This window comes from Vulpes vulpes, chromosome 3 (assembly GCF_048418805.1).
Source record: "Vulpes vulpes isolate BD-2025 chromosome 3, VulVul3, whole genome shotgun sequence".
In the NCBI taxonomy this organism is placed as follows: domain Eukaryota; kingdom Metazoa; phylum Chordata; class Mammalia; order Carnivora; family Canidae; genus Vulpes; species Vulpes vulpes.
This window is the reverse complement of record NC_132782.1, coordinates 23,788,886-23,816,232: the sequence shown is the minus strand read 5'-3', so window position 1 is coordinate 23,816,232 and position 27,347 is coordinate 23,788,886. Positions and strand designations below refer to the sequence as shown.

At 37.0% G+C, this 27,347-nt stretch overlaps 1 protein-coding gene across 16 annotated transcripts in view; it reads left to right on the top strand.

The window, feature by feature from the left end:
* Positions 1-27,347, top strand: part of ZNF385B (zinc finger protein 385B) — a 367,591-nt gene that overhangs the window by 294,343 nt on the left and 45,901 nt on the right. For 9 of the 16 annotated variants that reach the window (XM_072752074.1, XM_072752082.1, XM_072752078.1 and 6 more), the window contains 2 exons: positions 13,298-13,336; positions 16,975-17,085. In XM_072752074.1, coding sequence (XP_072608175.1) covers positions 13,298-13,336; positions 16,975-17,085 — 150 coding nt within the window. The remainder of the gene's footprint in view (positions 1-13,297; positions 13,337-16,974; positions 17,086-27,347) is intronic. The other 7 variants (XM_072752075.1, XM_072752086.1, XM_072752089.1 and 4 more) reach the window with 1 other exon arrangement.

Here is a 27,347-nt window from a genome sequence, read left to right as displayed (position 1 = left end):
CCCACACGCTATGTCCTCTTGTATGTCTCTTTTCATTATCCTAGTCTCAACCTCACATGGCTCTGGAGCCTCACCTTCAGTGCTAGAGTTTCAAGGATTATGTGTACTTGGAGGACACATCAGATTTTCTGGCAAGACAGGTCTTCAGTCTTGGCGCTGTCCCAGGTCAGCATTTTTCAAGAGTAGAGTCAACTTGGAAAAAGTGCCTATGTCAGGCCATCTTCTTAAAATAATTTATCTGATTCTTAACAAATCTCTAGTTAATTAAAAGAAGAAGAAACCAACAACAACCTGTTGTTAACTTCTTTCAATGACCAAGTCTTCATATGCCAGTGGTCAAGTAAGGGAGCTTAATAGATATAAAAAGTAGCAAAATATTATCGTGCAAAACATTCCCTCCAGCCCAAAAAGTTAGTTCTAAATTGGTTGCTCTATAAACATTAATTGATGGTGGTGTTTTCTGAGAAACTTTTATCAAAAATTTGGGAATCCATCCAATAGCACAGACTGTTTTTCCCCCCCTCCCTCTAGATTCTTGTATTCAGAATTAGGTCTCAAATCTCTTTTGGGGAAGGAAAAACATGTTTTGGAATATTCCAATCCCTTTACTTTTAGAATTGTTGTCATTGAGGGTGCTAAAGAAGAATTGGAGTGCTATTGAGCAATCTGTGAAGTTTCAACATCTTTGCGGAACCATGTAGGAATCTTGGAAAAATACTTTTTTCACAGATCTAGCTGTCAATTTAGTTTTTTTTACCTTCCTTTTTATGTTCTGATGCCTGAAATAAGATGGGAAAAACTTAAATCACATGTACAACACCTTATTTTCATGGAATTCTAGTATCAGAGGGATTTAGCATATTTTAAAGACATTCTACAATTAATTCTTTTAACACACCCACATATGAAAATAGGCTATATGTGTCATTGTTGCACCCTTTTTTGCAAAAATGGAAGATTGAAGAATATAAAGCAGTCTTCACATTTCTTCCAGTAGACAGCTCTGCCACTGAAAGGGAAAAAAGCTAAATATCTGACAAACAAGAGCTGGTCTCCACCCTAACATATCTTGAATTTAAATGTGTGTATATCTAACAGGTTATTCAAGTAGGATGCATTTTTAAATTTTTTTTTATTTTTTTTTTGATGTATTTTTTTAAATGCCCAATAAATCCTTGTGGCTCCTAAAGTCAGATTGAAGAACTCTTTTGCAGTGTATTCTATTTATTTTTTAATTATTTTTTTTTACCATTTTATTTTTAAGTAATCTCTCCACAATGTGGGGTTCCAACCCACCACCCCAAGATCACGAGCCACACATTCCACTAACTGAGCCAGCTGGCACCCCTGCAGTGTATTCTATTTAGAAGATAGATTTGTCTTGTCAGTGTCATACTTTTTTTCTTATTGTGAAGTTTCTGCAACCAAATAAAGATCTGAGTGTTGGAGTAGGAAATATAGCTGATCTCTTTCACAGGTTTACGATTTACAATAATCAGAGGTGTACATAAATTCTTCAGTATTTAAAAATATATGTCTGGGTCTTATTTCTGGGTCTTATTTTTTTTATGTAGACACCAAACGTCCATAATATGTAAGTTGATTCAGTGTCACAATAATATTATCAAACCCACAAAACTTTGATTTCCCAAAAATGAGCTGAAGCTGTTAGATGCTGAAGTGATTAGTAACAAGCCACTATCATCTGATATATACTTAATTTTCAACTTTTGAAGTATTTACCTTCTAAAGAGTTGGTGCCATTCACCTAGTCATTCATTCGTCTGTCCTATCCCACCTCCTCCCCAAAGCCACTTGGAACATTCTCTCTGATCTCAGAGAAATAATTCTGCATGCCTTGTTCCAAAGTAAGCTTCTAATAATCCTACCCAGCTTCGACGCTGCTTCATGCCACCTGGAGAAGCAGGAGTCAAAGTGGAGGAGGGAAGAGGGGAGAGTGATCTACTTCATTGGCCTGGGAGCCAGAGCACCTGTGTCTGGGATTCATTTTCTTTGATCTAAAGAAAGTCCCTTAGTTCTACTTTTCCTCATTTTACAACTAGAGGTGATAATATGTTCTTAATATTTATCATTATATCATGAAAATTTGAGCTTCATATGTTTTATGGAGTATTGAGGATATCACTGAATAGTTAGAAAACTTCTGAAATTTAGTGAGAGTGTGAAAAAATCATAGCTATATAACATATCGCCGAATTATTTCTTTAAAGATTTTATTTTGAAGTCTGCACTCAACCTGGGGCTAGGACTCACAACCCCTAAATCAAAAGTCTCAAACCCTGTGGGCTGAGCCAACCAGGCACACCAGCATATCACCGTATTGTTATTTTGAACAATGCAAAATTCCCATGAATATCAAATGAGATGTTGTTTATGAAAGGACTCTTAAAATAGCAAAGCTCTATTCTTACAAATAATATTAATATTCTTATTAATATGTCTATTCCCTTCATCTCATCTTTCCTAACCAATTACCTTAAATAAACCAAGTTATATTTATCATGGGGGCTGCTTTTTTGCATTAGAGCAATCCTAATTAAGGCAGATACATGACTAAGAGCTGGTTCTTGAGTTTAAGACATTTATACTCCATTTAAAGTAGCTCTGCCTGCTACTAAGTAGGTACTCACTTTAAGTTAGCTGAATGAGGTAGTACTGGAGCCTACTTAAAGGACAGAATCACCTGACTTTCTAAAAGCAATGAAGAGAGTCTACAACTGAATTTGGAGCAGGGCTGGGGAGAGGGTATAGAGCAGAGGTGGGGAATAACCACACCAGTTTGTATTTCATTTTGCCTGTTTACCTTCAATAATAATTAGATTTTAAAAGGCTATGGATAAAGGTATTTTGAACCTGAGAGCTGTGCACTTGTGACATATTGTCGTTGACTCCTAACGTTTTCTGTTATACTTTTAAACTACAGTTGACTTTGGGGCGCCTTGGTGGCACAATCAGTTATCTGTCTGTCTTCAGCTCAGGTCATGATCCAAGGAGCCTGAGATAGAGCCCCGGTCTGTGCTCAGTGGCGAGTCTGTTTCTCCCTTTCTCGCTCCCCTTGCTTGTACTCGTGTACTCTCTCCCTCTCAAACAAATAAAATCTTTAAAAAATAAAATAACATACAGTTGACTTCCAAACATAGAACCTTTATTCTCACATTATTTATTAAACTAGCAGTGGTTAACATACCAATTTTAAAAAGATTTTAAACCCAGTCATAGAAGGCAACATATTAAATTATGCTTCGTGTATTGATAATGGAAATTTATTCTAAAAATTCTTTGGACTTTTGACTGTTAGAGACCTCCATTTACCCTGCCTCCTCCTTTTTTCCTGAATTTCTATTGCCAATCATATAAGAAGGACCCACTTAACCTGTGTTCTGAGCAGTGACATCTAACTGTAAGTTTAATACTCACCCAAAAGAGATGAGTAGTTTTATATTCTATCCCAAAATATTAAATAGACATTAATAGTATGCACATGTCTGTAAACTACTTTTTCTCAGAAAGCAAATAGCCGACGAAGTAAAACTTTAAAAATGATATAAACCAAGATAATCACAGCTACATAATTATTAGGAACAGCAGAGAAACACATCAAATTTAAACTTATATGAGGAGAAAGAAAGGTCTAAAACAAATATATTTTCAACCGATTCCTTTAAAAAAGAACTCTAGAAAAACAGCCTTAGCACATAGCTCATCACTCCTGTGCAATCAGACATTCCATTGTCTTCAGAGGGAGAGCTGCTGCCTCACCGGCCTGGCCCCGTTAATGGGTGAGTAGCTTCTGAAGAAGCATTGTGACATCCAGAGGTGGAGTTCTTTGAAGTTACAGTTCTGGGGAAGCATCATTTTGTTACAGAGCAAGAGTTATATCAGAATTTCCTGGGAATCGGTCATCACAGGAAATTATCAGCAATTCATGGACTTTCCTTTCTGCGTTTGCTTCGGCCTCAAGGGTAATGACAAAAGATTATAGTCTCCATTTCAGCTTTCATATCACTGAAATATTCTTCTGTGCCGAGAGCATGATTGATTTCCAGAGGCCAGCTTTTAACCCCAGCTTCAGGAGGCCAGTTGCACGGCAGTGGCTGGATGACTGCCAGCAAGTGTTACTGTGATATTGTCTGTTGTGAGGCAGACATTTGGTGATTCCTGACTAATTATGCAAAAATCTTTTCAATAAAATGACATCTGAATTTCTTGTGTTGTTAGATATAGGTATTTGCCCAATTTTAGTAAAAGTGTTAAAGGTTGGGGGAGACAGAAAGGGTGAATAAAAATTTCAAATGGGTGTTACGAAGACTTTGAAGGTGCCAAGCATGTTGATAGGTTGAAGTTCAGAATGGGAAACGAAAAACTTAGGGACGTTTCTGAAAATCTTGGTAAGGAGTAGTTAGAGAAATGCAAATGGTTTTTGCTTCGTAACATTAAAACTTTTCATGAATGGTCCTGAGTGATTCTGTATTTCCTGACGCTGCACTCGGTGGTACATGTAGGTCTTTCTCCATTGCTTGACTAGGGAGTCTTGATGTGATATCCACGGCCAAAATATAAGCAAGCTAGACACATTTTAATGTGATTTCATTGGCTGTATTCATTTTTCTCTTCTATAAGTTGCTTTATTTAGAATATATATATATATATAGAATATATAGAGACATATATATATTTGAAACAAATTTGGTAGGTAAATAGTTTTACCTATCAGTGACTACATGTCCTTACAAATCCAGAAGAAAAGAAAGAGTTCAATTTGGACTACTCTAAGTTTGAACTGTAGCCTCCTTGCAATCACCTAAAAATAATTATAAATCAAATAGCTAAATGCTAAATGTCAAGCTGTACCATGAACAGAGCCTTATTCAATACAGCAATTATCACTGCAGAGAACAGAGTTAAGGCACAATCTTGAAGCTCTTTATTTCACTTCACAAGTATGGTATATTTTGTATAATATAAATGCAAGGTCAAACCAAAAACCTTTTTTTTTGGTGAAAAGAGTTAATATGAATACACATATACATCCATACAGAAAGGCATTAAGATAATTATATGATGTAAAATATTTTTGACGTCACTTGTCCACAAAACCATTCAGAGACCACTTTCCTAATAAAGAACCCTAAAATGTTATGTGTGACAAAGTAAGTTTGCAAGAAGAAGGACTAGTAAAATCAACATTGATGTAGTTATGACATCCTTGGGCGGGAATCACGAAACAGGGACAGAAGGGTGCCTGGCTGGCTTAGTTGGAAGAGTATGCAACTCCTGATCCAGGCTTATGATTTTGAGCCCCATATTGGGTATAGAGATTACTTAAATCAATTAATTTTAAAACAACAATAACAAGGAAATAGGGACAGATAAAATATAGGATGCCCAGTTAAATTTCAAATAAACAGCAAATTATTTTTAGTAGGAGAATATCCTATACAATTTTTGGTACATATTTCTACTTAAAAAATGGTCTGTTGTTTATCTGAAATTCAACATTAACTGGGCATCTCATACTTTAATTTGCAAAGCTGACAACTATAGCAAGTGACCTGGGTCCTGGTCTTAGCTAAAGAGATTAGAGCAAGTCACTAAAATTCTCCATATCTTTTCTCATTTTCAAGCAAGGGAGTTGGACTAGAATCAGGCTGGTGGAAATGGGGCCTGGCCTACCTGTTGTCACTAGCACCGTTTGTAGTGTTTATTGTACAGAATTTCCAGTTAGGATTCCATTTGGGGGGTGGTGGGGTTCTGGACCTTCAACTAAAACAAATTTAAAAACTGGTTTGAAAACGTAGATGATCTCTGCCATTTTACCCCTGGGTGATGAGAGTATGGCATGGAGAGTAAGAGCCCCAGATGCTCAGGATTGGAGCACTGCACATTTGTTCCCTTGCCTTGAGCCTTGTCAGTCCTCAGCTGTCAGGATTCTTCGAAATGCGAGGGCAAGAAATGTGTTGTCCTGCATTTGGGGAAAAAAACATTTCATTTCCACTTTTCTTTGCAGAATAAAGAATACATCCAAACAGGGTGTGGGTTTCCTCGTTTGCACCTCCTCCTGCCTTGTGGGGTTTTCTTCTCATCTTATACCTTTTTAATTTGTGTCACGGACCTGTTCTGCTTCACCATCAGGAGGACATAACTGATTACTTACCGAACAGCCTTTCAAACTTAGCTTTGACAGAATGGTTTTGAGAGGATGTCAGTTAATGCATTTGGCTGTTTGGGAGGCCTATTGATTTTTAAATCAAGAAAGCTCATTGCTTCCCTAATCACTTAGCCTTCCTAACTTTTTTTCTTTTTCTTTCTTTTTTTTTTTTTTTTTTTTTTTGTCTGTTTACCAGAGAACACAGGCAAACACATTCTTACTTACTTCTATTTGGAGACTTAGCACCAATAACTTTTAAAGCTACATCTGTAAGTGTCAGCAAGTGGTCTTTGGTGACTTAGTATGGCACTTTTTTTTCCCCTAAAGTATAAAGAATTCAATTTTTTTTTAAAGTTATTTCTCAGACTTACTTTTGGCACTGAATTTTATGTTCTGAAAATTTAATCTTGGAGACAAAGTTTTGGGGGCTGTTTTTAAGTCAATGTTTTAAAAACAAGGGAAGGTCAAGAACCGAATACCAATCTTCTATCTCAGATATTAGCCAGTCCATCCAGAATGCAGGATGGATGTCTCCTACCAATATATTATAGAATAATTGCTTCTCATGATCTCTCCTCAAATGAATATTTTCTTGAGTATTTTGTACATTTATTGAAAAATTATTCTTTAGGGGTGCCTGGGTGGCTCTGTTCGTTAAGCATCTGCCTTTGGCTCAATCATGATCCCAAGGTCCTGGGATAGGGCACCACATCAGGCTCCCTGCTCAGCTGGGAATCTGCTTTTTCTTCTTTCTCTCTCTGCCTACTGTGCACACACACTCTAATAATAAAATAAATAAATAAAATATATAAATAAATATATAAAATAAAATATTTTTAAAAAGAAAAAAACTATTCTTCAGTCCATATTCCTGAAATAATTTATTTCTTCTTTTATTTCATCCTGAGAAGACACACTACTAAATAACACAGGAAACAACTGACCTATTTAGTTTAGATCCTCTTGGTGAGTGCAGTTCCTGTTCCCATCACTTGAAACATGTACTCTAGCTTTGTTAATGGGAGGTTTTTTTGGGGGGGTGACATAGTTCATTGTCAGCTATGCATATCTTAGGCTGTTTGTTTTTGAAATACGAATATACCTTATTGAGAAATATAAACACTTTGGAGGTAGTAATTTTTCCACAGACAAAAAAATAATATTTTATTTCTTCTTTGTTATTAAAATTCACAGAACTAAATTCTTTTTTTTAAAGATTTTTTAAAATTTATATATTCATGATAGACACACACACACACACAGAGAGAGAGGGTCAGAGACACAGGCAGAGGGAGAAGCAGGCTCCATGCAGGGAGCCCAACGTGGGACTCCATCCCAGTTCTCCAGGACCACGCCCTGGGCTGAAGGCAACGCTAAACTGCTGAGCCACCCAGGGATCCTGGAGAACTAAAGTCTTATTAATTTCCTAAAAGATTCCACATAGTTTTCAGTTTTTTAAAAATTTTTCTAAGTTTTTTTTTGCGTTCTAAGGACATTTAACAATTTCATAAGAATTTTTTACCTTATCTTTGACAGAGGTGTTACAGATCTTTCATATCTGTAGGCATCCATTGACCAAAAAAAAATATTATAGTTATAGGAACATCAAATCTTAAAGATAAGACAAAGAGTTTTCAAGAACTCTCTTCACATCCTGATGGAAAAACCCCCCTCTCTTTCTTAATGGTTTCTCGTCCCATCTAAACATTGCTTGTTTAAGAATGGAAACAAACGAAGAAAAGCACTGGGTTTTCTTAGGAGATATAATTCAGCTCATTACCTTACTGCTCTTCCCCCATGTTGAAAAGAGCAATTGGAATTGGAGTTAAGAGTGGTGTGGTCTCCCTTAATACATCACATTAACCAATTAGACATTTCGAAATGCATTGTTTAACCTGAATATGGATAATATGCAACTGAATTTTTTTACCTTATGCATCTATTATTTGAATAGGAACATCAGCACCCAAAACGTTGCATGTGTGTGTGTCCTGCAGTGGGGTCTTGAGGGAACCTTCAATTAAGTCTCATACCCGTTGCGGACATAAATTGAAAGTCTTATTTGTTAAACTGAACTTTCTGAAATGCTCTTTGATGTGGCTTCTTAAATTACCCAGCGGCATAACTACAGCTTTGCTGCATCACTCTTAATCCCTGGCAGCATGGAAAATCACCAGGCATGGGGAGAGCCAGGAAAATGGAACATTTTACATTTGAACTGACCGTATTTGTTACATACAAGGATCCACTGTCAGAATTAGACGTGCAGCTTCAGTAAGGTACACAGTTCTAATCTTGTGGCATCTCCCATTAACAAAATAACTACTGTCTAAAAAAGAACTGAAAATGTCTTCCTTTTACTCAGTGTAGTTTTAAAATTATCTTTCTTAAGTGTAAACTGGTTTTCCACTGAAGAGAGGGAAATGGTGAAACCACCCATTCGTTTGCTTTTATTTACTTATTTAACTTTTTTGCTTTTACCATTTGGTAACTTTAAAATCCTAAAAGTGTTAAAAAATGAAAAATATTACTTTCTTGTAGTATCTTCATAACTGTTAGATCATGGGCCAAATGTGTACTTATTTAAAAAACAGAAGTAACTCATGCCCTTTTTGCTATTCACTAGGCTCCAGGCCAGCCACACTGCGCAGAAACCCACTAGGCAGGTTTCCATGTGAGAGGCATCTAGCATTTAGGACTCATCTTTAGAAAAATTCCAAAATGCGGATCACTTTCTCCTTGAGGCTGTGCTGATGGTAGTAGTTCCGACATCCACTTGTTATCTTGGTACTTGGTAGTTGAAGAGCATCCTCTGTCGAAATCTCACAGACCACTTTGAAAGTTGAGGAACATGCCCCTTACTTTTACCAGTTGTCTGATTCAGAATTCTGTATCAACTTTCCTAAATCATGGAATGGTGTCATTATTTTTACATATTTGGTATGGTTTGACATGTAAAAGTATCTGAATCCCAGTTGTATCAAGACAACCAAAATGTCTTTAGGAGTTTTCTGTGGTAAAATGCTGTGTTTTTTCCCTATTCTCCTATCTGATTTTTTTTAAAGTACTTAAACACTCCAGAAATACCATATTACTTTAAATATCTAGGTCTCAAAAAAAATTTTAAAAAATAAATATCTAGGTCTCTTCAGCTACCATGCTCTGTTTTTGAAGGCTTCTTCTTCATTATGTCCAGTTTCTAAAAACAGTGAATGATAGTCACTTAATAAACTTTTGTTAAATCAATGAATTTTCAAGAAAATATAGTGTTTGTGCAAACTGAAAATCATGTATTTAAAAAAGTGTGATGTGTTGGAAAAGGAGCACAAATTTCCGAATACTGAACTACACTAAGATGAAACACTTAACCTCTAAAAACGTTGCATCTTTTACCATCAGAGTGATCTAGAAAGGGGACAATATTCTATGGCAGAAACGCACATCTCTCAGCAATTCTGTGTTTCTTTTTATTCTTCCAAAAATAAAACCAAGATGAAATTTCTCCAAAAACTACTGGAAAATGCGGTTTAGTTTTTCTTTCCAAAGAGATCTTCAAAATAGACCAACGTGTGTTTTTCCTTACTTAGTCATCCTTTTTTGTCAATGGAGTATACAATCTTGTTTGATGAATCTCAAGACTTTTCAAAGAGGTTCTGACAATATGGAATTTGAGTGAAAGATATTGAGCCTTCTAAATTTATTTAAACAAAAAAAAAAGGAGGATGGATGAAATTCTAATCTGTGCTCTCCTCTGACTGGCTGCTTCAAATCTCTGGGCTGCCCCCACTCATATTTTCTATAGAGACTATGGACCACCCCTAGGGAGACTGGAAAGAGATCCTGGGATCCCATTTCATTTCTGCAGCAATCACACACTGCTAATTGTTAACCAATCCCAAAATGCTTAATATATTTTGACAAAATAGCAGTAGGAGGAGGAGGAAGAAGAGGAGGAGGAGGAGGAGCTTTATTGGATCTGAGACAAAGATATAATGTAGCCTATTGCCTATTATTTTCTTAAGTGTGTGTTGTATTATTTTAGCCTCTATACCACTTTAGGGGAGGAATGGTATCCCATGGCTATAGGGACACAGCTGATTTGATTTGTAAGGCACAGCCAATGTGTGGTTCTAGCAAGGAGCTGGAGATACGTGAGGGAAGCACCTTTTCAGACATATGGCTCCTGGCTGAATCAACAGTCTGTGGAGAGTGTGGCATGCCATTTGTCTTCCTTTCAGTGATAATGATGGCATCCATGTGGACCCCTGTCAGGGTGCTGTGGGTAGGAGAAGCAGTGTCAGTATGGCAAGTCTGTGCTTTTTTACACATTCCAGATGCAAAAATGCAGGTCTCATGGTAGCGTGCAATTCCAGTGTAATGTTCCATGTGGTTTACTTTTATTGAGCCTTCTGATTTGAAATCCAAAACAGTACAAAGCTGTGCGGTTGAGGTGATGTTGCCAATAATGTGCAATTGTTTCTAATTCTTGGTCTTTGAGAATTGGGTCTTTGTGATAGCTGTGTCTGTTTTGTTTCTATTTTAAGTTTTAGAGGATTTGAAAAAAGTAAACAATAATATTAAGGCATATGGTCAGAGCACTTAAATATAAAAGGCAAAACCTTTTTTGAAGTAACTCAGGCAGATATTACTCCTCAGTGATGTAGCTATCACTTTTAAATGTGTCACTTCACGAATATTTGAAGTTTTAATGAGACCCTATTGTCACATTCTCTTTCATAAATCCAATATTGAAGAAGGAAGGGGTGAAAAATAGCCATTTGTTTCAGACTACTGTAATTCAGTCATATTGCACTTTAAAAAGCAATGCTTTGCCAAACTTCCAGAGAGACCGAAGTCACAAGGGTTTAGTAGCTGAGATCCTCTTGGTAGTAAATGAAGGGCAGGTGTAAATGATGAGCATCCCTGGCTGTGCGTAATCTCTAAGTATTCCCTCTCTAAGTGTTTTGTTCTGGATGCAAGCCCAACAGTAACAATGAGGAAAGGGGACCCAGTTATTATTTCTGGCTCTCCTGAAGTTATTCAAGAAGAAATGGGCTTATTCTCAGAATGACCAAGATGGATCCGAAAGAGCAAAACCCAGACTCACCTCCCCAGGAAACTTACTGAAGCATCAAGCAGGCCTTAGGTGTAGTTGAACGAGGAAGTTGCCCTCCAGGCAAAAGAGGTGCTAGAACCATCCTTTCTTCAAATCTCACCCCCGTGAGTAGTGCCACATGCTCCACCTGCCATCTCTGCTCCGTGTTCCCTGCAGGGACCAGTGTGCAGAGAGACTCCCACCTGAGTTTGAACCCTGGCTTCAGACCTTTGGAATCAGAGGTGACAAGTTATTAAACCTCTCAAAGCCTTAGAGTCCTCACTGGTAAAAGAGGATAATGATCACAGCTGCCTCCTTGGGTGATGGTGGAGACCACACAAAATAATCCCTTGGTATATTTCCTGGCACATGGTTAGAGCTCTGTAAATCTAAGCTGCTCTTATTATGATGTTTATTATTGTTAGTCCACAGCTAAAAAAGGAATTGAATGGCAAATAATCCTGGGAGGATGACGCATTGACGTCACTGGTAAAGGGAGGATCCTGGGTGCTTAAAATGTGAGAAAATCAGAAAAGGGAGAGAAAGGCCAAAGTAGAGGTGGGGCAAAGGAGACAGACCTTTCTGTGCTTTCTCAGGCCTCATTACTTTGCTTAAAGGTCACTGCTTTTCCCAGCCCCGAGTTAAATAAAGTTTAAACTGCTTTTTCAGCTTTTAACTTTTGCAGTTATAAGTATGTCCTTATGTTGGACTCATCCTGCCTCATTTAGTCTGAAACAATATCTGATATATTAAGCCTCCAGAAATGTTTGTTGGTTGGCTGACTTTTAAACTTTAAAAGTCAAATACTTGGTATTATTACTTCTGTTTTGTTTTTAAAGATTTTATTTATTTATTTGACAGCGAGCGAGAGAGTGCGCACAAGCAGGGGGAGCAGCCTCCGGAGAGGGAGAAGCAGGCTCCCCACTGAGCAGGGAGCAGGACGCAGGGCCCGATCCCAGGGTCCTGGGATCGTGACCTGAGCTGAAGGCAGATGCTTAACCAACTGAGCCACCCAAGCGCCCCTCTACTTCTGTTTAATAGGAAAGCTAGAGTTGCCCGTTGTTGTATAGCACGTGCTTACCAAATGCCTTTCGGAACATGGGTTAAAATAGATGGCTAAGTCGAAGAGGACATCCCTGTCTCTAAGAAGAGTCTTTAAGAAGAGCCATTTCACCACATAGAAGGAGACCTCGTATTATCATTCTTGAGCAGTCTCCCTTGGTTTTTAATTGGGTGGTGCTCGGTTCGCTCCAATACCCAGCCACACGGGATGCCTAGTGAAATCATTTGAAGACTCTTACAAGAATACAAATCACATTTCAGGCCTCTTGAAAATTACTGAGACAGTGGGAAGTTCGTATTTCCAAGTTCTTTGCCTCGAATCTAAACATCATCTAGGATGAAGCCATTTGGTCCTGTAGCTCCTACCTTCCATCCTCTCCCCACACGTAGCATCACCCCTGCCTTTAGTGAGGTGCTGCATTTCCCTGTGGCTAAGTTTTATCTGTGGCTGCATATTTTTTTATGTGATTATTTACACGGCGAAGATGTAAATTAGTTTTGGGCATGCTCAATGAAAAAAACACTTGTTAAGAATTCACACAGATTTGTGGTTCCATAGTCTTGGGGCCTACACCAAAGATACCTGGTTGTTCTTATTTTGATGTTGAAAATACAGTAGATGGTGTGATAAGGCCAGCTTCATTAATTCATTTATAAGTACTATAATATAATAGTTAATTTGTCCATACATAGCCTCCAATTATCTCCTCAATTCCTGCTAATAGCCACAACCCCATCTTTCATTTTTATTACCTACCAGTTAATTGCACTAATAGGTTTTGCTTTTCATTTCTACATGATTTTCATTAGAAAAAGTGGCAAGTGTTAACTCTCGCTGCTTCTTAGGTGGTAAGCTTTGCAGGCTTTTTAATCAGAGGTGAAGAAGGAAAAGGAATTTTTAAAAATTTCATGTAAATGTGCTTGCTAGCCTCAAAATTCCAGATGACTACTTCTAACTTTTACTTTTTTAGAAAAGAAGAGGCTTATTTGGGACCAATAAATTCTACCAGGTAAGGAATATTGGTAGCTAGAACTATGTGGGTTTTTTTTTCCCTTAAACAAACAAACAAGCACTTCTCTGGCTTTATTTACAATGAATCACAATTTTCTCAGTCCATACATTGCATTCTTGTGCACTCTGAATGAACAGGAACTAATTTAATATTAGTATTTAACAAGGCATTTGTTCCTTTAAAAGTGATGTAAACATTTTAATAGAGATGTTTGAAAACATTTGTTTATTTTTAATAACCAAACGTCTGTGAGAAAACCAGTTGACTCTTTAAAAGAAAACTCTTAACTGTCGTTAATTATAATATCTCCAGTAATTTTCTAAGCAGTCAGCATATGAGATCATGTATATATAATTTGACTATATGAAATTGAATCACTTGTATATATCACATTTTAGGATTTTTGAGAATGTTTTCATTCACCCTGAGTATTTTATTCATCCTAAAAACTGGCGATTGAATAAAAGAATTACCATTGGTTTAGTTCTACATACCTCATTATGATTACAGACGACTGACATTCATTAGTGGAAGAAAACAATATAAGTTAGTAAAAATTAACATCATAGTCATTATTTTCATCTAACTCATATTGTAGGACTGCTAAGGAAAATATTCAGGATTTTATCACTTAATACTTTAAAAAAGGAAAGGGAGAGATCTGAAAACCTTCTCTATATTCTTCAGTGTCTGGTTCCCCCTGAAATGACTCAGGTACTGGTAGTTACTGTGTCAGATCACAAACAGTCAAAATATCAGCTAGATGGTATCTGTTTCAAGGTAACAGCTGCATTGGCAAGTGGAACAATCTTTTTTAGACAACTTAAAGTTCCCTTTCAACTAAACCTTCTTCCCCAAAATGATATTTGAATAAGAAATGTAATTACAGAATGCTGTGATAAACAACAGTGAAAGACAAAAGAGATTTAGATTGCATGGAGGGGGGCAGGGGGTGGAGAGTGGAGTGGATCTTCTCCTGAAATAGCTGTAAAAAAGAAAGAGAGAGAGAAAGAAAGAAGGAAAAAGAATCAGATGGAAAATAAATAAAATCCATGCACAAGTGAGAAACGTAGAGGATAAAAATTTTACATGATTAGTAGTAAGTTGTTCAAAGGATAAAAGGCAGCAGGTGTTAATGACAGGTGACAAGGAATGGGGTAAAATGGTTGTGTTTATTTAGTTGATTTTATAAGGATGAGTAGGATTATGTATATAAAGTAGAGAAGCCAATTCTGGTAAAAGTTTCTTGAAGGAACCTCTTTAGTTTACTTTTCAGGGAGCAGATGGCTGGGACCTCGCCTGTCTTTCTATCCGGGGTGCTCATCCACAATTTACCTTTTAGGACAGATTGTCCCCAGCCTTGGGAGCACTAGAGCATATTTTCAGGCTGATGTGGTGCAAATGCGAGATTTAGGTAGAATAAAGTTGTATATTAGGACTTATTTTAAAAATTATATAGGCAGCTAACAATTTTAAAGATGCAAGAAGAATGTTTATTTTCCAGGTCATGTTGGAGCTGTCAGCAGATGTCCTGGCTTACTAAAAACCTGAAACTAGATTATTTTAGTTGTGCCTTTTGCCTATGTTTCTATATTGTGGTATGGGAACAAGAAGAATATATGCATTTATTTTAGATAATGAAAGTTTTAATTTTTAATGTTAATTTTCAATCTTTTTAAAAATTAGTAACAGGAAAGAATATATTAAACCAAAGATTTCCTGAATATTATTGCTATGTTTTACAAAGTCAATTTGAGTTTGAATTAAAGGAAAAATAAGTAAAAAATGATACCATAATATATGGATATAGCAAAAATAATGAAAGTAGTATGCAGAAAACTGTTGTTTGAGAAATATTTTATCCCATGTAGTTTACATATTACCAATAAGTATTTTTCAGAGCCCAAGAACAGAAAATATCTCAATAAAATGTTCTCATTTTTTAACTTTGCAGAACAACGTACTTCTTTCATCCTGCCAATATAGTTAGGCTATCCTATTTTTAAGCCTGTTCAGACTGCTTTGCCATCTCTAGTAACAATGAGAAAGTATAGTTTTGTGTTTTGCAAAGGGATAAATGAGATTTAAGTGTATGCATTTGTGAATAAACTAAAAAAGTGGACTAAAATTTTGTTTTCTGAACTTTTGACATTTTCTTTGCCCATGGAGGGTTTTTAAAATTCTCATTAACCCCACTTACTACATCAATTATGACCTTGTACAAAAGAAATCCCCAAATTTTCCAGTAATGATATTTTTACATGTGGTAGTTAAACATAATACTCTTAACAGCCTTTTCTTTTTTATGTTTTAAATTATCGCATATAAAATTGACTTTGGGGGAGTACATATAGTTCTAAAAATTCTAACGTGTAAATTTGTATAACCGCCACTAACATCAGGATATAGAGTAGTCCTGTCAGTCCAGAACATTCACCTCTCCAAATTTTTGTCCTGTATAGTGGGAATACATTGTCCTGTCATCTCTCTTAAACTAGTAGCAAAAAAAAAAAAAATAGGCTACACTACTGTTCAATAATTCTGTAATCCACCCTTTTTTCCAATGTACCTAAATTCTTCTAATTGCGAATTTTATATTTTGTTGATTTATATTCCTGATCAAGCATTGTATTCATTTGTTCTCTCTACCAAATATCATCAACTAATCCAATCCCATACTCTAACCTCAGGAGATTTCCTACATGATGGTGTCAGTGGATCTGTCCTTGTTCATGTTACATGTGTTTATAAGTAATGCTTTGTTCATCATCCGCATTGTTTTGTGAACTGCCAGTTGTCTGATATTAATGCTGGAGATTATCTGGAGTACATGAGACAATTGCTGCTGTTTCTCTTTTTATAGGCTCTGCAGATAGTGTTCTTTATTTCTCCAAGTATTTTCATGGTGTTATGCCGTAGTTTTTCTGTGCTTGAATACTTTCGTCACCATTTATTTCTCTGAATATGTATGGAACATTCAAACCAAAGAAAGGAAAGTCATGGGTTATAAGTCAAAACTTTACTTGATCAATATCTAGACAAAGGTTGGATGTTAATCAATCGGCTATGAGTATTTGAGTGTACAAACGTGACAAGCATTTCGAGTAAGATGGATTTCAATCTATAGTACATGAGGTGTAATAAATTATTTTTAACTAAAGATCAGTAGTTTCTCTCTTGTGATATGAGTCTGTCATTTATAACTTTTTTCTCAAAACTTGAGAAACTGAAATATGTGTAGTAATCGTCACTGAGGTCATTTCAGACCATGTTACCTATCATCACCTCATACTGGGAAAACATTAACAAGTGAATTTGATTCTGACCTTTAGATCTTAAGTTTTCTCGTTTTATGATTCTTTTAAGGGTTTTCAAGGTTCCTTATATAGGATTTAAGATTTCTTGAAATATTCTGATTTTCCTGTGATTTGGGGGGATTCTTATTTCAAAGAAGTTTTTTGTTCTTGTTTTTAATTCCTGGAAACAAGTACATTACTATTGAATGAGATTCTTTATTATCCCTGTCTGGGAGCTAAAAGTTAAAACTTTAAGGCATAATACAGCTACTTTTACTTGTTCATACTATTGTCTATCTTTAAAGATATACATTGACTATTTTATCATTTGCTCTTCAGATGGATCCTGTGCAAAAAGCAGTCATTAACCACACTTTTGGAGTGTCCATTCCCCCAAAGAAGAAACAAGTTATTTCTTGTAATGTCTGTCAGCTTCGCTTTAATTCGGATGTGAGTATCACCTTTTCATTGCTCTCTGTAAGAATGTCAAGCTGAAAGGCTGATTGTTCTGAATATGTACATCTCTTTGTATTTATATAGCCTCTAGAAGCTACTCCCGTTGGTGGCCCACTTACTTCAGTGTGCCAGATTTCCCAGGGATTCGGATTCAACATTAGAAACGTGAGCAATAGAGTGGCCAATATAAAAATTCAAGAATTCCTCTACGTAATCAGTCTTACCCAAATAATTTTATGCTTAATTTTACCAATTATATTTGCTTTTGAAAAATTGCCAAATAGCAGACGATATTTTTTTAAAGTTTAAAATGCAATGGATACTGAAGAAAACTATTGCTATTACTCTTAATAACAAGTGTCACATTTCATCTGTGCAAGCCCATATTAAATATCTGAGAGAATAATTTATTACACAATTTATATTTTCCCAGAACATGGAAATGCAGGGAAATATTCGTAAAGTATTTTATCTGGCCAACATAGCTATCATGCTAAAAAAAAAAAAAGTAACGAGAAAAAGGTATTGTCATTTATTAAAGCAGATCTTAAAATGTAGATGTAAGATAACATGAAATTAAAATAAATAATATTAGAATGTTTATACTGCTCAATTACCAAGTAAAGCCAGTGACCAATGCAAATCTGAATCTGGAACTGTATATTATACGAGTTACTTCCTGAGTTACACCACCCCAGAAGCCATTTTCCAAAGAACATATTGTAGGAGTCATGTTTTTTTGCAAATACTAAAACAACAAATACTCTTGTATATAAATGATGTTTTGATAATTCTACATAGGAAACGTAATAAAAATTTATAGTCATTGGAAAAGTATGAACTATGAAAATATTGTTGTACTAGATTATCAAAATTAAGAACTTCTACCCTTCAAGTGACATTGTTATACTGTTAAAATGGAAAGAAAAGGGATGCTTGGGTGGCTTAGTCAAGTTAAAAGTCTGCCTTCTACTCAGGTCATGATCCTGGAGTCCTGGATTTGAGCCCTACACCAGGCTCCTTGCTCAGTGGGGAGGCTGCTTCTCCCTCTGTTTCTTACGCAGCTCATGCTCTCTCTCTCACTCTTCTCTCTCAAATAAATAAAATCTTTAAAAAAAAGGAAATGGAAAGAAAAGCTATAGACTGGGAGAAAATAGTGTAAAAGCATATGGCTTGTATACAAAATATTAAATAACCTACAACTCAATAATTAATCATAAATGGGCAAAAGACTTGAACACTTTACCAAAGAAGAAAAATGAATGACAATTAAGTATGGAAAACAATGTTCAATATCATTAGCCATTAAGAAAGTGCAAACCACAATCAGATAGTCCTCCACCTATTAAAATGATGAAAATTAAACAAAGTGGATGATTAGCAACCCAACCTCTCTCTTTCATTGTTGGTAGCTATACAAAACAGTGCAGAGACTTTGGAAAATAGTTTAATAGTTATTTATAAGAAATTTTAAAGAAGTTATAGATATATTTTCCATACAATCCAGCAATCCAACTTTTAGGTATTTATCTAAGACAAATGAAAACTTAATGTTCAGACATATGTGTCACTTGTAGTAGCTTTATGCATAATTGCCCCAAACTGGAATTGACCCAAATGTCTATCAACTGATGAATGGATTAACAAACAAAAGTATGGTCATACGATGGAATACTACTTAGCAATAAAAGAAATGATGTAAAAAAAATTTTTTTTAAATAATAAAAGAAATGATGTACTGATAGATAACACCCCACAACATGGGATAATTTCAGAGGCAGTATGCTAAATGTAAGAAATTGGACACAAAGACTATATTATGTGATTGCACCTATATAACTTTTTGCAAAAGACAAAACTGTGGTAACAGAAATCAGATCAGTAGTTAAGGCGGACTGAGGGACATAGAGAACTGTTGATATAAAGTCACTGACAAAGGAAGATCTGCCTATTAGAAAAATTGAGAAGAAAAAAGTAACAATGTTCGATGATTGACAGGCTCTTCAAAAAAAAGGGTTTTGACTATCAAGTGAATAATAGAGACTTTGGAGCACTTATGAATCCCTTGAATTTTAAAAAAACATATTTACATGGTTCAAAAAGCAAATTAATTTTAAATGATACATTAAAAATCTTGTTCCATCCCATTCCCCATCCTTCCACCTTCCATGCCATTCCCTATCTATAACCACTTTAATATTTCTTGCAAACTTTTCCCGAGTTTGTTTATGCAAATACAACGAAGTATATAAATATTTATTCCTATTTCATCCCATTTCTACATAAAAGGCAATGTGCTGTTTACACTTTTCTTTGCCATGCATTTTTTACATAACAGTATATCCTAGAGTGGAGCACGTGGGGGGCTCAGTCAGTTAAGCATCCTACTCTTGACTTCGGCTCAGGTCGTGATCTCAGGGTCCTGAGATGGAGCCCCATGTTCTGCTCTGCGCTCAGTAGGGAGTCTGCTTGGGATTCATTCTCTCCCTCCATCTTCCTCTGCCCCTCCCTCTGCTCACTGCTCATATGCTCTCTTTCTAAAAATAAATAAATATTTAAAAAAACAATATATCCTAGAGTATTGTCCCTATCAGAACATAGACAGCTCCCTCAGATGTGGTGGGCAAAGATGTCCACATCCTAATCTCTGAAACCTTTTACTATGTTACCTTATATGGCAAAGGGAAAGTAAGATAGTTAATGGAATTAAGGGTGCCAATCAGCTGACCTGAAAATAGATTATTCCGGATAATTAAATGGCCCAAAGGTCCTTATAAAGTAGAAGTAGGAGACAAAAGAGAAGGTTAGGGCAGCCCCGGTGGCGCAGGGTTTAGCACCTCCTGCAGCCCGGGGTGTGATCCTGGAGACCCTGGATCGAGTCCTGCGTCGGGCTCCCTGCATGGAGCTTGCTTCTCCCTCTGCCTTTGTCTCTCTCTCTCTCTCTCTCTCTCTCTCTCTCTCTCCATCTCTATGAATAAATAAATAAAATCTTAAAAAAAAAGAGAGAGAAGGTTAGCATGCTATGGTATGAGAACAACTCGACAGGCAACTGTTGGCTTTGAAGGTGAAAGAAGGGGCCACAAGCCAAGGGATGTGGGCAGCCTCTAGAAGCTCGACAATCAAGAAAATTGATTTTACCCCATAGCCTCTATAAAAGAACACAGTCTTACACCTTGGTTTTGGCTCCACAAAGCCCATATTTAACTTCTGACCCCCGGGACTGGAAGATAAAAACGTATTGTTTTAAGCCACTAAGTTCGTGGTAATTTACTGTAATAGCAATAGAGAGCTAATAGAGTAGTCTGTGTGTGGATGTTCTAGAATTGATTTAAATAGTCCCTATTAGTGGACACTTAGGTTGTTTCTGATCCTTTGGAATTCCATACATTTTCATAGCCAATAAATGACAGATAGAACATGAATTCTGGTCTCTTGCCTCGAAAGCTATAGCTCTTCCTATTGCATTATGCTGTCCCACCTGACAACCTGACTCATTTTCTTAGCGCTTATTGCTCTCCTGTCTTATGCCAACCACCATACTAGGCTCCAGGGACCAGGAGCAACTTTTATAGCAAATAGTATGAATGAAAGTATCTAAGGATGAACTTTATTAGATCCTCTTAGAACATTAGTCTTCTGCTCTATATTTTCATGAGTCCATACATTGAGAGGCCATGCAGTATAGAATCCTGGATTAAGAGTCTTTGAAGGTGATTTAAATCCTAATTCTGAACTTGGTAAGTCACTTCACCACCACGGGCCTCAGTTTCCTCTTCTGTTATTACCTAAAATGGACTACATGATCTTTGAAGACCATTCCAGCTCTGTGATTAAAAATCATTCCCATGGCATTTCTGTCAGGACAGGATGTAGACATCTCCTCCTTACGGGTAGAACAACTAAGACCCAAAAAGTGACGAAGAGTTTTGTTTTTCATTCAAGTCATGGGGGGGTTTCGGGGAGGTGTGCCGGCCTTCTGTATGTGCCCCGGAATTGCTCTGGGAGTAGGTTCACCTTTGACTTGAGTTTTCATTTGATGTCAGTCATTTTCTTTTATATTTACTGAAAGGGACATGGACAAATGTACACAGGTGAGCACATGACCACCAGCTTCCCTGTCACCGCCCAAAAGTTCTGTTGATAATGGAGAAAGAAATTAAATTTCTGAGTCATACTTAGACTCTGGGCAGTAAAGCCACAAAGTCTGGATGGCAAATTCACAAATGTGACATATACATGTTCTCAGTGTTTAGTAATGGTGCTATAATCTGCATAACTGAGCTCTGAAACTGAGCATTTTTTACTTGGGGGAGAGTTTATTATTTTATAATTACCCTATTTACATTTTAATGTAAGAATTAAGAAGATGCTCATCCTTATTTTCTTTAATAACATTTCTAAATCAGCCTGAGACTGAATTGGCTTCACTCTTCAGTGTAGAAAATATGTTTATAGAAAAATCTGGAAGGCAGATTTGCACAGTAAACAGACTGCATTCCGCAGTTCTCCATTACCCACGTAAAATGTACCAGGGCAGGCTTCGTGCATTAAAATGCAATGTGACCTAGTTTCAGTGTCCCATAGCCCCTTTTGTCCGGCTTTTATCGTCTCAGTAGAACTCCACTGTCGGACAGCAAAAGGCTACAGCTTTATTTACACGATATACTGTTATGTAAATGAGCAAGCATTAATCACAAACATTTCCCAAATGAACCTTTACAAATTAACACCATTAACTTTGCCAGGGGCAGGCGCTGCAGTCCAGGAATAATACGTCTTTCCAACGGAGTCCCAGACACTTGCACAAATTTGTGTGCAGCACCCAAATCCCTAGTTTCTTCCTGGCCACCTTCTTTTTCCTAACTTGGTTTAACCTCAGCCCTGAGTGAGGTTTTCCTAAGCCTGAATGCCCCTTTCTTCTCCAACAAATGAGTGCACCGTAGCTATAACGGGGCATAAACTGATAAGCCTAAATCTGAATCTTTACCCTTTGGCTGGGAAATGCATTTCTAGAGTTAAGCCTTTGCCAGGGAAATAGGCGTATATCCTGTCCTGTACTTAGTTTTAAAAAAGACTCTCAAAATTATTGGGTTTTCGGTTTTCACACGAAAAGACCAGAAACAAGAGCTAACATAGACTTTTGAAATATTTTTGAGGCTAATGATTCTCCTTTTGGCTAGGTTGGAAGTTGGCAGATCCCAAATATTATCTGGTTTGCATATTAATTTCAATTCTTTAGATGGTAGTAGCAGAAGGATAAAGGGAACTGACTCTTAAACAGATCTTACACAAAATCAGGGCAACTTGACTTAAAAATAGAGATGATCTCCTTTTATTATCATTGTCTTAGAACACGGTTAATCATAAATACCCTTAATAACATACCACTGGGTCCGTTATGCTTCATAGGCAAATCGAAACGAGAGCATAATGATCTTTTTAATCAAGTTTTATGTACTCTAATTTAGGAATTGACCCTGAAATTTTGATACTCAGCATTAATACCACAATTGATTAAGCATGAGATGCAGTGTCCCTAATTGCTGACCCCACAGGCTTTCATTACTCATTTGGTGTTAACACACTTGGTGTTTCAAATTTGCAGTACTACCTTTGAAGAGCACTACAAACTTGGAATCACTTTTAGTTGGCATTTCTTTATTTCATCTTACTTTGTGGTTTCTCTAGGTTTTTAATTTTGTTGCCTTTTTCTTTGTTTTTGGCTTTTGGACTATGGTTATTCAAATAGCTCTCTCTCTCATTTTAGCCCACTCTTCCTGTTGCTGTGTGTTACATTTCCCCATATCTGAGGGCCTAAACAAATGACCTCATGTCATCTCGTTGATTTAAGTTGGACTAAGTACGAATGGACAGGAAATGAAGGGTTTGCTTCTGAAGGTAAAATGTCAAGTGGACCAACCATTTGTGTGAATGGGTTGAGTGACCTGACTCTCCTATTCTCGACTATAAATCTCTCTGAAATTTCAGGAGGTGCCATCCCTCAGCCATCCCGTCAATTCCTCCACGAGGGCACTCACTGTGCGCCAGGTTCGCAGGCAGGACCTTCCCTCTGCATTCTGCATCCTTGTCTTAGCAATTTTCATTTGGATAAGATTATTTAAATAGGCCCTCCTTGCTCTTTCTACCTCTCTCTACCTTTCTACCTCTCTCTACCTTTCTACCTCTCTCTACCTTTCTACCTCTCTCTCTCTCTCTCTCTCTCTCTCATGCCCACTTCCCAATCTCTTCAGCAGTCCACAGAGATGCTACACATTCACTGTCCTGCATGAACAAACTGCCCCCATCCACCACCTGCCACTTAAGAGGCTTTAGTGCCAGTTCTGCTAGAAGCCCTGGCATCCTCTGTCATCCATCAGAGATTTGAGCAGGCAGGAGATTAGGGAGAAAGCCGGGCTCCGGGTCCCATATAAACGCCCTTTGCACGCGCTCTTGGCTGACCCTCCCTCCCCGTTGGCCACCAGGCCCGACTCCACCTCTCCGCCAGCTGCCGTGGGTTGGTGAGTCCCCGCAGCAGCTGCCCGGCCTTCCCTGGGAGGTGCGAGCGGCCTGCAAACAGAACTTTCCACCCTGCGATCGAAGATGGTCCTTGCAACAAAGGCCAAAGAGGCGCTCGGCTGCAAGGGCAGCCACTTTCTGTTTCCGGAGGACCAAGCTTTTTATGAGTTGCCATGTGACATTCTTCCAGGGGATTCCACATTCTGCCGTTGACTGCCTAGCACTTGCTTTTAACTCCAGAAATTCTGTCCATGGGTTGGTTAGCAGTCTGTCTCTTTGCCTGCAAAACATGTTCTCTTCCACTAAACAACTGCATTCCTCCTTCCTTCGTTCTCTATCTCCTTTTTCCCCACCACCCTTCAACCTCTTCCCTTCCTCCTCTTTTTTCTCTTCCTGGGGCACAAAAGTACAGCAAATACACTGTTTTTCCTCCCGTTCTTGGACATCTGTGGTGCCTTCATGAAGCTTGAGGTTTATTACTGGATTCATTGCTTTAAATTCAGGGAGAGGTACTTCACTTGAAAAATTCTCCAGGTAGTAAAAACAAAATAAAACAAAACAAACACATTGAGCATATTATTTGAAACTCTAACCACCATGCTATGTAAAAAAAAAAAAAAAAAAAAAAAAAAGTAGTTTGGGAATGCCTGAGTGGCTCAGTCTATTCACCTATTCTATGTTTATATTTATATAGTCATATATAAATAGTGTAAATACAATTATGTATAATGATATGTATCTGTAATTTGTTGGGGTTCTGTTTTAAAGAATTAATGCTGATAAAACGCGAGGGCAGAGTTTAAAAAGCACTGATGCCTTGGTGGCTAGGTTTCATCTGGGTTAATAGTGGCCTCCCATTCAGAAATGAAACAGGTCATGGAAGTTAATCTTCACTGAGAAGTAAATTTATGGTGAAGGAGTTTGGAGAAAACCATACTTAAACTGAATTTTGCGGCTGATGAGTAAAGAGATGCCAAAGTGATAATAATCTCGTTGCTGGGTTGGGAACCTAAAAGCTAGTTGCAAAGTTTACAACTATCTGCTATAAAGCAGTACAAATTATTAGATAAATGAATAATTTTGTAAGTTTGAAAAACCAACTGATTCTGTCAAGAAAAAGTCACTGAAGATAGAAGGAATCAATAGTATCAAATGGAAATCTAGAAAATGATAGCCTGCTTTTGTCAAATATTTTACATTTTTCCCATAAATAAGACTATTTATATTGATTCTTAGGTGTGGAGGGTAGTGAAGCAGATAGGAGGTAATTAAAAGCATAAATCTCAGGAGCTTGGGAAGGTAATTCTCTGCTTTGCAGACAGAGCTGACAAAATGATGAACATTTTTTGCTCCAACTTGACAGAAATATAGCGTGGTTCTAGGGAAAAGGAACATGCCGAGCTCAAAGTTTTCTTCAATAACTCTGTTTAACAAAGCTCTTAACCGGTGTAGTCAACTTTTTTGAGCATATAGTAGTTACTTATTAAATAAAAAAAAAAACTTGCCTCCAAAGTAAGCAAATGATATTACAAAAATGTCATACAGTCTTTCTCTGCACTACCTTATTTTAAATGTGTATTTGGATGATTTAGAACAGATTTTAAATTCATCACTGAAGGAAAGACTAGGATAAAAGTGAATTTTTTTTGTAAAAAGGTGAGCATTAGGGGCACCTGGATAGTTCAGTCAGTTATGTATCCAACTCTTGATTTCAGCTCAGGTCATGATTTCAGGGTCCTGGGATGGAGTCCTGAGTTGGGAGAGTCTGCTTGTCCCTCTCCCTCCCCACCAACTTGCAGTCTCACACTCTCTCTTTCTCTCTCAAATAAACAAATAAATAAATACTTGTTTTTTTTTTTTTTTCAAAAAAAGTGAGCATTTTGGCTTTAAAAAGACTCATCAGATCCTACATTAAACTAATAACGAAATTATGCAACACAAATAATTCAATATTATTCTGGTTTTTCTTAAAATACATAGATGCCTCACATGACATGCTACTTTAGGTATTCATATGTGTTCAATAGTATTCGAAGTTAGATTGATTGGCCAATATGGTGCTGTGAAGAATAATAGCTAATAAGAATGTTACAAGGAAAGCACTGAAAACTGCCCTCACATATCAGAATATATTCTCAACGGAAACCATGTGGTATCTACAATTCACTACCAGTACGACAAGCTTTGGTACATTTCCACTAAATACAGGCTTGCTAAAAATAAATAAATTAAATAAATAAATAAATACAGATTTGCTGAGCAAATTTTTTCAAAGAAGTTTACACATTTTCAAGATTTTACTTATTTATTTGAGAGGGGGCGGAGAGAGAGAGAGAGAACAGGGGTAGGAGCAGAGAGAGAGGGAGAGAAACCCAAGCAGACTCTGAGCTGAGCACAGAACCTACGAGGAGCTTATAGTGATCCCGTCACCCTGAGACCATGACTCTGAGCCAAAAACCAAGAGTTGGACACTCAACCAACTGAACCACCCAGGCTCCTCTCCTAAGCAAATATTAAGAACACTTTTAAAAAACACTGTGGGACTTCTTTTTTCCTGTGTAAAATCCCTGTGTTAGAAACTCTCATAGGCAAAAGTAGGCATGCTCAGTGGTTAAGCATCTGCCTTCAACTCTTTTAGTCTTGAGGCATTTGCAAGTCACTTTGTGAGTGATCTTTGTCATCTAAGAGTTCTCTTGCCACTTGGAGGTTGAGGAAGATTGTTGAAGGCTTGTGTATCTTCCTTCTTTGCTTGGTATGGATTTCTTCAGTTAAGATCGGTTCAGGAATCCTTAGCAGTAAGATAGTGTCTCACTCAATTTTTCTGGTTTGGTATTCTTCAGTTAAAAATGTATTCAACATATAATTAGGAAAAAAAAACATATAATTATAAATCAGGTAGAATTTTGAGGCTGACCAACTGTAGGTTTCCTAAATAATTAGCTGCTGGTTTAAAGTTTATATTCAGACTTTATGTAGGACATGTTTGCTTCCCTATAGCTTGTCTTATATTCTGTATGCCTGCATGGGCAACTGGCTATAACTTTCACAACCTCTACAACAAGAAAAAAATATTACATTACTTATGTAAGACAAAAACAAAACAAGCTGGATGCAAAAAAAAAAAAGTAATTTTGTCTACTCCATTGCTTTCAAGCAAATGGCTGATTTAATACAGTTCAGAACATCTGCAAAAGAGGTAACTTTTAACTACTTTCATCTCTCAAGCAGAAAATTTGAATAAAATGTGACATCATTTGTTCTAGAGGCCAGGGAACTTTAGATATGGTGGGTCATCATAAAGATCAATTTTGGGGGGAAAACCTGACTGGAATTTTATGATTCATGACTCAGGTTGAGGGCAGGGGATAATAGCATATGAGGAAGCATTGCTTTAGCCAATTTCTGAAATTTCAAGGTAGTAATCTTTGTTGGACAAACAGTGTTGCTGGTTAATGTGACTTCTTCAAGGACAGTAAAGAAGCAGTGAACTTAGCCAGAAACAGAAGAGTGTCAAAATAGTTCCAGCCTGGGAAGGAGGAGTCAAGAAATAGAAGACAGTTTCCCCATCCTCATGGACCCAATTATCTTGCAAGGGAAACAAAACGAATACACTTAGAAACACCACTAAACTGTATACTGTTAACTGTAGAGTAGTGTAAATTTTGTAAAGGAGGGGGCACCTGGGTGGCTCAATGGTTGAGCATCTGCCTTCGGCTCTGGTCATGATCCAGGGGTCCCTG